The 12,014-nt window shown below is 41.9% G+C and overlaps 1 protein-coding gene across 6 annotated transcripts in view; it reads right to left on the bottom strand.

Annotated features, from left to right (window-relative positions):
• HERC6 (HECT and RLD domain containing E3 ubiquitin protein ligase family member 6) overlaps positions 1–12,014 on the bottom strand; it is a 67,430-nt gene that overhangs the window by 37,173 nt on the left and 18,243 nt on the right. For all 6 annotated transcript variants that reach the window (XR_004257318.1, XR_004257317.1, XM_032239646.1 and 3 more), the window contains exons 9-11: positions 7,141–7,262; positions 5,966–6,025; positions 2,695–2,788 (exon numbers count right to left, since the gene is read on the bottom strand). Coding sequence is in view for 4 of the 6 variants with exons in the window: in XM_032239646.1 (XP_032095537.1) it covers positions 2,695–2,788; positions 5,966–6,025; positions 7,141–7,262 (276 nt within the window). In the remaining 2 variants the exon portion in view is untranslated. The remainder of the gene's footprint in view (positions 1–2,694; positions 2,789–5,965; positions 6,026–7,140; positions 7,263–12,014) is intronic.

The raw sequence follows: 12,014 nt of genomic DNA on the forward strand, positions 1-12,014 counted from the left end.
CCTTTCCCTTTCAAGTATAAGGAACTACTCAGACCCAGCAAAATGGTATAAAGATTATTTTACTAACTGAAGACATTTGAGGTACGGTCAATATAGAAAGACAGCTTTTTGAAGCTTCTTTTATCTAACTAATGCAGGGCTCATCTAGAAAGAAGTTCTTGTACATCCTCCATTGTGGAGCTTTACTGCTAAAAAGGAGACCAATCATTCAGATCACTTGCATGTGGATGAGAAATTGCATAGACAAACATTCTCATAAACTGTCATGCCTTCCATTTGTCTCCATAAAATCCCATTTGTTCTTCCCGTAGGAGCCCTTTCTCCCTTATCCCTTTCCTCCATCAAGTTGGTTTATAAACTCTTATCCCTAGCTGTTCAGGGAGCTTCTTTATCTGAATGCTCCACATGCAAGCGTGCAAACTTATTTTTTTTTCCTTCTGTGCTATAGGCTAAATATGGTCCCCAAAATTCGTATGTTAAAAACCTAACCCCCAATATGATAGTATTAAGAGGTGAGGCCATGGCCAGGCACAGTGGCTCACACCTGTAATCCCACCAGCACTTTCGGAGGCCAGGGCTGGTGGATCACCTGAGGTCGGGAGTTCGAGTCTAACGAACACAGAGAAACCCATCTCTACTAAAAATACAAAAAATTAGCCAGGCTTGGTGGCACATGCCTGTAATCCCAGCTACTTGGGAAGCTGAGGCAGGAGAATTGCTTGAACCTGGGAGGCGGCGGTTGTGGTTAGCCGAGATCGCACCATTGCACTCCAGTCTGGGTAAAAGGAGCAAAACTCCATCTCAAAAAATTGGAGCTCTCATGAATGGAATTAGTGTCCCGACAAAAAAAGAGCCCAGCAGCATCTTTGCCCTTTCTACTGTGAAAGGAAAATAAATCTTGGGTCCTCAAAATCACCAAGCTAAAGGGAAAAGACAAGCTGAGACCTGCTTAGTGCAAACCTGCCTCCCATTCTATTCAGTTACCCCTCTGCTCACTGAGATAAATGTATATCTGATGCCTCTTTTGGAGAGGCTAATCAGAAACTCAAAAGAATAAAACCATTTTTCTCTTATCATCTACCAAAGACCGGGAAGCCCTCTTCCCTGCTTTGAGTTGTCCCGCCTTTCCAGGCCAAACCAATGTTCATCTTACAGATGTGGATTTATGCCTCATGTCTCCCGAAAATCTATAAAACCAAACTGTGCTCCGACTGCCTTGGACACATGTCATCAGGATCTCCTGAGACTGTGTCATGGGTATGTGTCCTCAACCTTGGCAAAATAAACTTTCTAAATTATCTGACCCGTCTTAGATATTTGGGGTTCACACTGCCATGTGATGACACTGAAAATATGGTCATCTATGAGCCAAAAAGTGGGCCTGAACCAGACACCAAACCTGATGGTACCTTGATCTTGGACTTCCCAGCTTCCAGAACTGTGAGAAGTAGATGTCGCTTGTTTAAGCTACCCAGTCTACAGCATCCTGAGCACTGAGGCATTCTGTTAATTATCAATATGCAGCGACCCCCTCCACCAACTCAAACCTGAGCAGTAGACAAAAAGCAAGTTTTCTTCCTAATACAACCCAGAATCACAGAATATTAAACTGGAATAGATTTTAAAGCTGAATTCAACAGGTAAAGAAAATGTGACCCAAAGAGAAGGGATGAGGTAGTAACAGATTCAACTCAAATAGATGGTGAGTTTCATCTCAGAATAGAGAAGGGGCTTTTCAGTTTATCAGCCCAGGACAAGGTCCTGCTTCCCAAACCAATGCTCTTTTCCTACATCATAGTAGAGATTATCCACCTCTCAAGCATTGCTCTTCATATATTGAAAATAAAAATGTTGTATCTATTGTACGTTTAAGGGTTCATTAAGAAAATAAATGTCAGCCCCAATCATAAGCTACCTTTGCAAAAGTATGACAGTAAGAGAAATCTGACGTGGTTGACTATCTTGCTGCCAGCCTCACAGGTTGGCTGTCTTTTCTCATTTTTGGGCATGAGCCAAGCTAACTTTGGGAGAAATTTAGTTTATAGTTTAAATGATAACAGCTGGTCCCAAAAACGGAATTGTTCTTGTAAAACTAATGAAAGCCCACCAAGTTAGGATGAGAGGGGCTTGAATTCTAAATAATTACCAGCCATTATTCTGGAGGTTGTAAGATTTGCAACTTCCTCAATTATTCTTGCAAATTACATCATTATTGTAGAACCTAAGATTGGCCTTTTGAGATGTCACTTCAGGTTTTTGCATTTCTGACAACTGGATGACCCCACCTGGACCGACCAACCAGTCCTATGGCCCCCACCCAGAAACTGACTCAGCACAAGAGGACAGCTTCTATTCCCTATGATTTCACCTCTGACTCAGCTGGTCAGCACACTCCCTACCCTAGTCCCCTGCCAACCAAACTATCTTTGAAAAGCCCCTAAGCTACAAGCGTGAGCCTTCAGGGAGACTGATTTGAGTAATAATTCTACCTCCTACATGGCATGGCCAGCCTCATGTCAATTAAACTCTTTCCTTACTACAATGTCATGGTCTCAGTGGGTCGATTTTTGTTTCTGCAGTGGGCAGGAAGAACCCATCGGGCAATTACAATCATAGTCCCCTCTCATCCAGCTTCCAACAAAATTAAACTGCAATCGTATCTGTTCTATATCTCAAGTAAGTATTGGCTATTACCATGGAAGAAATCCATTCTTTCTTTGTTAACTTCTTGAAGGCGTCTCTTGCCATTTCTAAGTCCACATCAATGGAAGTCGTTTCTCCAGTTCCTCTTTGGATACAAGAAATGCAAGAAACCACATAAACAGAGGGAAAGGGATATTTCTAAAGTTCATATGTCATTTGTTGTTTTATTTTATTAAATATAAGATACAAACCTTTTTCTTATAGCTTGCCTTCTTTCAAAATAATCAACTTACATGACATAAAAAATATATAGTTTATGTTCTCCTTGTTAAAAGACAGTAGATAACAATTTATTACCTCTATAGCGCCTACATCAAGTTTGGGCTGCCGTATTAACAAAATTTTACGTGCTGAGTCTGAGAACGGAAACCATCGGCCCCTCACTCAGTTTGCACACTAAGAACTAGAATTACCTACTCTCCACCCTCCTTACCATTTATATTTACAGAACTTTGCAATGCCCCTGTTTTTTTGTTTGTTTTTACTTTACTCTTCCAGGAAACTTTTGTCCAAGCAAATGGCAATTGTTCATCATGGGAACTTCCTGAAAGACCCACTAAGGCTTCAAGGGAAAGTATCAACAGTTTATGCCCAAAGATCTTTGAATCCCTTATCTCAAAATCCTTGCCTTGCTGTTTCCACCCATCCTGGATTGTTGTCATTTACCCAGTCCAGATCAAACCTCCAGCCTTCCCTCTCACATTGAAAGACTTCCTTAAACCAAACTCCCAATTGTCAATAAATTCTGACCTGGTTTTTCTTCTTAGAAACACTACCAAAGCCTTGTCTAGGTGTGCTGTTCTCTCTGGCCTGTCTTATCAACAAGTTGTTTTAGTGATATTTGAGAGGCCAGCATTCAATAAGCCTAACAATTTTAAAATAATGCATTATCAAATATTGTATGCCATCTGCAGTGGGTCATGCCTGTAATTCCAACACTTTGGGAGGCCAACGTGGGAGGATTGCTTGAGGCCAGGAGTTCAAGAGACCAGCCTGGGCAACATAGAAGAGAGCTTGTCTCTACAAAAAAATAAAAAATAAAAAATTAGCCAGGCATGGTGGTATACACCTGTAGCCCCAGCTACAGGTGAGGCTGGGATGGAAGGATAGCTCAAGCCCAGGAGTTCAAGCCTACAGTGAGCTATGATCAAACTACTGCATTACAGCAAGGGCAACGGTGTAAGACCTCATCTCTAAAAATTAAAAAAAAAAGGCCAGGCATAGTGGCTCATGCCTGTAATCCCAGCACTTTGGGAAGCTGAGGTGGGTGGATCACTTGTGGTCAGCAGTTCAAGACCAGCCTGGCCAACATGGTGAAACCCTGCCTCTACTAAAAATACAAAAAAATTAGCTGGGTGTGGTGGTACATGCCTATAATCCCAGCTACTATAGAGGTTGAGGCAGGAGAATCACATGAACCCAGGAGGTGGAGGCTGCAGTGAACCAAGATCACATACATCACTGAACTCAAGCCTGGGTGACAGAGAGAGACTGTCTCAAAAATATAAATGAAAATAATAAAAATAAAATTAAAAAAGAGGCTGGGTATGGTGGCTCACACCAGTAATCCCAGAACTTTGGGAGGCTGAGGCAGATGGATCACCTGAGGTTAGGAGCTCAAGATCAGCCTGGTCAACATGGTGAAACCCCATCTCTACCAAAAAATTAGCTGGATATAGCAGTGCAAACCTGTAATCCCAGCTATTCAGGAGGCTGAGGCAGGAGAATTGCTTGAACCTTGGAGGCGGAGGTTGCAGTGAGCCAGGATCGCACCACTGCACTCCAGCCTGGGCAACAGAGTGAGGCTTCATCAAATAAATAAATAAAGGAAATGAGTCAAGTGCAGTGGCTCATACCTGTAATCCCAGCACTGTGGAAGGCCAAGATGGGCAGATCATGAGGTCAGGAGATCGAGACCATCCTGGACAACATGGTGAAACCCTGTCTCTACTAAAAATACAAAAATTAGCTAGGCGCGGTGGCTCCTGCCTGCAGTCTCAGCTACTTGGGAGGCTGAGGCAGGGGAATTGCTGGAACTGGGGAGGCAGAGGTTGCAGTGAGCCAAGACCATACCATTGCACTCCAGCCTGGCCACAGAGCAAGACTCCATCTCAAAAAGGAAGGAAGGAAGGAAGGAAGATAGGTTTTCCCTTTGCTAGATTAACTGATCAATAGTAATATTAGGGCTAAAATATTTATGCAAATACTAAAACAAAGTATTATTAATTTCTCCCTTAAAATATATTCTCTTTTGCAGACTTTGATATCTTAGGAGTTCCTCACTCCTGGGAAGTAAGCATGGATGCTTTTTCACATTAAGAAGATAATACTCTTCACATAGAAAAGATTTTTCCACATGTAGCAAGAATTAGCCTGAGGTGAAGTTGTTGGAGTCCAAGTTCTTCTAGTCCCACAAGCCGCCTGAGAATGCAGCTGGGTTAAGAACTAATGGGACTGCCACAGGGGTTGGACAAGGGCAAGTAATAGCAACAGGGGTTAAGTGAGTGCCACCTAGTGGCCAGGAGTGGGTACAAGATGTGTATCATCATATTTTGAACCAGTGAGCAAATTTAAGGCCAAGTTAACGAGAGGGACAGGACCTCACCAGGCAAAGGAGAACCCATATGAATGACACCAGACAGACCAGCAAGGCATCAACCTCCAAAGAGGCAGAGGGCAGCCTAAGACCCCTTTACACTGCTATTTCTCTTTCTTGTCTCTTTTACACCAAGGTGCCATATTGGAGAACTTGGAGGAAGGAGCAGAAATAGAATAACCAAATATCAAGCATTAAAGGAATTGTTTAAACTATTGGATCAGACCAAATGTTAAACCAAATGGAGCAAAATCAGATTTTCTTCTGTAGCAGTGAGTTAAAGACAACATAAATAAGATATGTTTTTAATTGATCGTACACAGCAAAAATTGTAAAGTGTGCACTTGGTTTCTAAGTACTAAATGTGAGATTTCGTTGATCACCTGTATATACAGAGATCCTGAGAAAACACCATTCCTTGTAATTGGACAACAGAGCAAAGCAGTATGAAGGAAGTAAACAATGTTAATTAGAAATTATAACCTATAGTGGTCTAACAGAAAATTACTTTATAAAATGAAAGAATTCTATAACAACCTACAAAGTTCTCTGTGTTGGACTCTGTAGGCAAGGATAACAAAATTCACAAATTAAACTTACTTGAAACATATCATTTTACATATTTTCCAGTGTTTTAAATGAAGGTAAATCTTATGTAAGTATTACCTTTTCTTTAAAAAACTCGCAGTCAGACAAGCAGGGGATGAAAATATCATTCTAACTTCACTGTAAAAGTAATAACAAGGGGTAAGTCACAATATACTATAAAACATGCCCTTTAAATCTTAGTATGTCTGCAGCCTGGGTAACATGGAAAACCCTGTCTCTACAAGAAATACAAAAATTATCCAGCTCGACCAACATGGTGAAACCCTGTCTCTACTATAAATACAAAAATTAGCTGGGCTGTAGTTGCACGTGCCTAGAAACCCAGCTACTCAGGAGGCTGAAGCAGGAGGATCACTTGAACTCAGGAAGCAGAGGTTGCAATGAGCCGAGATTGTGCCACTGCACTCCAGCCTGGGCAACAAGAGTGAAACTCTGTCTCAAAAAAAAAAAAAGAAAAAAAAAACCACAAAACAGAATGGGCTAGCAAAGAAATGAGAAATGGTAACACTGGAAGTGTTAGAGATTGTGCCACTGCACTCCAGTCTGGTTGACAGAGTGAGACCCTGTCTCAGAAAGAAAAAAAATTAGCCAGGCCTGGTGGTGTATGCCTGTAGTTGCCATTGCTTGGGAGGCTGAGGTGAGAGGATCACTTAAGCCCAGAAGTTCAAGGCTGCAATGAGTCATGACTGTGCCACTGCACTTAGCCTGGGTGACAAAGGCCCTATCACAAAAAATAAAAAAAAATCTTATAATGTCAGAATAAGTAACTGATGATGTGGAATCATTATTAATGAAAATAACTACTCTCTTAAGAGTCTCCCAAATCCTGGGTATACTTTGTTCATATTATTTCTAAATCTCACCAAAACCCCTTATAGTTGATTTGTTCAATTCACATAGGTTTAAATAAAACCTATCCCTGTGAGGACTAAAACTCATAAAACTCCAAAGGGTGAACTATGAATATATGAAAACAGTCCACCTTATTGAAGGCTTTGTAAGCTTTTTCACTCCTGCAACTCCCTCACCTACAGCACCTGGGATATCACATGTCCTCCATGTATCTGTAAATGAGTACATCGATGACCTAGTGACATTAAGAGGCTGTAGAAGAGAATCATGGTCAAAATACAAATACCTTCACAATAAACCCAAACCCTCTTGCTTTGGATAAAATGACCGAGGCCTCAGAACCAGATAAAAGCAGCTTATAATTTATCAGACTGAGCCACCTTTCAGCCACTCCATGTTCAGTACTTCTTGTTTTCACTGCTATCCACTTTTCTGCCAAGGACTGGGTAATTCGGCTTATTTCTGGCAGGGTTTTCCTGGGAGCACTTGTGGAACTAGTATCCTTCAGGAAAGGAAAAAAGAATGATCAGGAACACACACACACGTTCAGTAGTAAATTATAAAGTAAATCATCTGGCATGGGTGGTAAATAGGCACTGTCCTCTTGGGTTGTAGCATTTGGTGGGAGGAGCTTTGGCGTCAGATGGGTAGGGCTATTCCACCTCCTAGCCTGGGCCACTTCGCTTGGTCTGAGCCTTAGCTTCAACATTAAAAAAATATATATTGAACACAGGGCTTCAAACAGATATTTGTAAATCAATATTCATTGCAGCATTATTCACAATAGCCAAAAGATGGAAACAACCCATGTTCATCAACAGATGATTAGATTTTTAAAATATACATATAATGAAATATTATTCAGCCTAAAAAAGAAATGAAATTCTGGCCAGGCACAGTGGCTCATTCCTGCAATCCCAGCACTTTGGGAGGCCAAGGCAGGCGGATCACCTGAGATCAAGGAGTTTGAGACCAGCCTGGTCAACGTGGTGAAGCCTCGTCTCTACTAAAAATACAAAAAAAAAAAAAAAAAAAAAAAAAAAAATTAGCCAGGTGTGGTGGCAGGTGCCTGTAATCCCAGCTACTCGGGAGGCTGAGGCAGGCCACTTGAGCCTGGGAGGTGGAGGTTGCAGTGAGACGAGAGCATACCATTGCATTCCAGCCTGGGCAACAAGAGTGAAACTCTGCCTCAAAACAAAACAAGCAAACAAACGAAAAACCACAATGTGGATGAATTTTGAAGACAAGTGAGTAAAATAAGCCAAATGCAAAATAACAAATATTGTATGATTCCACTTGTATGAAGTTTCTAGAATAGGCAAATTCATAAAGACAGAAGGTAGATTCAAGATTGCCTGAAGCTGGGGGCAGACGGGGTATGGGGAGTTATTTTTTCATAGTTAGAGAATTTCTGCTTGGGGTGATGAAAAAGTCTTAGAGGTGGATAGTGGTGAAAGTTGTATAATACTGTGAAAGTAATTAATGTCACTGAATCATATACTTAAAATGATTAAAATGGCAAATTGTATTTATATATATTTTATCACAATAAATAAAAAGAGATAATAATACCTACCTCTCTGGGTTCCTGTTAAGATGAAATTATAGTGTGCATACAAAGCTTTGAGATTATAGTAGGCACTCAATAATTAATTTCATTGTTCCCTTTAATCACCCACAAGTATTTATTTTTATATCAGTAACTCTCAAATTGTAATGTGCATACAAATCACCTGGTGGGAGATTCTGGTGGGCTTGTTAAAGCAGATTGCTGGGCTCCACCCCATAGTTTCTGATTTCATGGGTCAGGGTTGAGCACAAGAATTTGCATCTAACAAATTCTCCAGTCATGCTGATGCTGCTGGTTTGGGGACCACACTTTGAGAACTATCCTTCTATATAATACTTGAGACCAAATAGCCCAGCCAGAGGTTTCAAAAATCACTGTCTGGAAAGAAAAATCCATCTTCAATATAGTCTTCCAGAGGCATTAGTGCTCTGCTATAAGTTATACCTATGCCTCCACTGCACTTGTTATGAGCCACGAAATTATGCATCGTTTTGGTTTAATGCTGAAACAAAAGACCTCTTGAAAAAGACAGGTAACCCTGGCTCTTAAATTTCCCTTCAGCTTCTTGATCTGAGTCCTGGGCTTTCCCTGTAGTTTGATCAAGAGGAAGAGATTTTTTTCTTCCCACATCCCAGGAAACTTGGGACAATAAGGTGCTCCCTCTTGGCACTTACATACCATTTCTTTATTGCAGCTTCAAAATCCCTGGCTCCTTCCAAATACGTGGCATGAGACTATGTCATCTGCTTCCTCCTCTTTTGTAATCTTCCCCCAATGTCCTGGTCACTCCCTTTTGTTCATCGAAAGATTCGGCACCTTGCTGACTGTCTTCCTCATACCATGATTCCCATGGTCACCCTTCCTGCCCTCACTCTTGGTAACTTCAGAATTGATGAACATTATCTATCTCCCACCTTCATCTCTTAATTCTTAATTATCTCCACTCTTCCTCTGCTCCATTCCAGCCACACATGCCCTGGATCAGGGTTTCTAAACTGACACTATTGATATTTTGGGTCAGATGACTCTTTGCTGTGAGCAGCTGTCCTGTGTGTCATAGGGTGTTTCGTGGCATCATTCCAGCCTCTGCCTACCAGATACCAGTAGCAACCACTTCCAATGCCATGCTCTTCCCTAGTTATGACAAACTACAGTGTCTTGAGACGTTGCCAAATGTTTCCTGGAGCACAAAATCACCCCTAGTTGAAAACCACTGCCCTATAGTTGAGAAGCTGGGTTTTAAATCATGAATTGTTACATCTTCTAAATTTCTACTGGAAATATTCTCTTCTCTGACTGTCATACACCATCTTTCAGATTCACCTCCTTTAGAGCAAAATCCGCAGTCCAAGATTCTTGTGTGTACCGGAATCTCCAGTCCATTAGCCCTGCGGTTTGTCCACGATACATCACCCTCCTTCATCTTCCTTACCCAGCTTAGATTCCATGGTTCATCACTATAATCACACCTGTAACTCTTTTGTCCATTTCCTATTGTACTTAACTAGCAAAATTCTGCCTGTAATCAAACTTGACTCTGGATTACTCCAAAATCCAACTGAAGCAGCCTAACATCACCGGAGAAAGCTGCACAACTGTGCAGACTGATTTCACTTTAAGTCTGTGACCACAGGTTTCAAATGGGCACCTGATACTCTCTAATCAATTCCAAAGCTAACTGCTTTTTCCCTCTCTAAGACAGCTATCGCAACCCTTCCTTTTATTCCTAAACCTTTCACGCTCCTCTGCTTGCTCATGCTCAGATGGGGACCTTGCCTCAGGCATCACTGAAAATTGAAGTTGTTAAGCAAGAACAAATCACCTTCCCACCATCAACCTACCTTCACCTGTACCGTTCCTTATTACAGCATAATAGATATATCTGTTCAAACCCTTCAATTATGCAGTAGATTCTGCTTCCTCTCTCCTACTGTCAGACATTGCTTCTACAATTATGCACTCTTATGCAGCATCAGAGCCCCTCCCATGGTTCTCTACTCCCCTTCACAGCAAAATTTCTAGGGGTTGTCACAGGCATTGTTTGCATTTATTCCCCTTCTACTGTCTGTCCAGCCCACTCGCGTCAGGTCTCCTCCTCTTCTCTCTGCAATAACACAATCTTACCAAAGCAAAAAAAAACTGTGCGTGCCTCTTACTTGACCACTCAGCTGTATTTGACAGAATTGGCCACTTTCTCCTGGAAATATAGCAGTCCCCCCTTATCCATGGGGGATGTGTTCCACCAAGACCCCCAGTGGATGCCTGAAACTATAAATAGTACCAAACTCCATATGTTTTTCCTATTCATCCATACATATGATCAAGTTTAATGTATAAATTAAGCACAGTAATAGATTAATACCAATAACTAATAATCAAATGAAATAATTATAACAATTTACTGTGATAAAACTTATGTAAATGTGGTACCCCTCTCTCTTTCTCAAAATAGCTTATTATACTGTATTTACCCTACTTCTTGTGATGAAGCGTGGATTTTATCACACCATCCAGAAGATGTGATTTAAAACTTATGAGTTATTTCTGAATTTTCCATTTGATATTTTTGGATCACAGTTGAATGTGGGTCTGAAACTGTGACAAGCAAAACCGTAAATAAGAAGTACTACTGAGAGCCAGGTGCGGTGGTGCACACCTGTAACCCCAGTACTTTTTCAGGCCAAGGTGGGCGGATCACTTGAGCTCAGGAGTTCAAGACCAGCCTGAGAAACATGGCAAAACCCCGTCTCTACAAAAAAAAATACAAAAGTTAGCTGGGTATTGTGGTGTGCACCCTAGCTACTTGGGAGGCTGAGGTGGGAGGATGGCTTAAGCCTAGGAATCTGAGGCTGCAGTGAGCCAAGATTCCAGCTTGGGTAACAGAGTGAGACCCTGTCTCCACACACACACACACACACACACACACACACACACACACACACACACGAGAGGACCTCCGTTACAGGTGCTTTCTCTCTTGGCTTGTGTGGCCAGCCCCTCCTGATTTTCCCTTCTTCAGAAACTGGTCCTTCTCAATCTTTTTTTCTGGTTCCTCCTCCACTGTCTAACCTCTCATGGAGAAGTTCCTCATTAGAGGAATTTTGTCCCCCTTCTCTTCTCATTTTCACTCTCTCTCTAGGTGAGCTTTCATCCAGGTCCCTGGCTTTACATCCCATCTGTGGGTTGATAACTGCTGTGTTTGTATTCCACTGCCAGCATCCTCCCTGAGCCCCAAATTCAGATACCCAGCTCAGTCTCTAGGTCTCCTTTTCAAACACATTTCAGGTGGGTCCCCTCACATAGCTGGCCCCATCTCACAGAACTGGCTCCATCTCGTAGAGCTCCTTGTCCTTTCTTGCTACGGTTCTCCCTCACTGGCCTTCTGTCACACACACCAAACTCATTCTTGCCTCACAGCCTTTCTGTGTGCCGTTCCCTCTGCTCTGTGCCGTTCCCTCTGCTCTGTGCATTGTTTTCTGGACCAAAGCATGGCTAAAATCTCTGTTCAATGGTCACAACCTCTACAAGGCCTTTCCTGACAGACATTTCTAAAGAAGCCCACCACAACAATCTCAAACGATCGATGTGTTTTCTTCAGAGTACTTGTCACCGTCTAACATAATATTTTTTGAGATGGAGTCTTCCTCTGTGCCCCAAGCTGGAATACAGTGGTGCAATCTCAGC

This window comes from Sapajus apella, unplaced genomic scaffold (assembly GCF_009761245.1).
Source record: "Sapajus apella isolate SASKATOON/1434 unplaced genomic scaffold, GSC_monkey_1.0 scaffold45, whole genome shotgun sequence".
Taxonomy (NCBI): domain Eukaryota; kingdom Metazoa; phylum Chordata; class Mammalia; order Primates; family Cebidae; genus Sapajus; species Sapajus apella.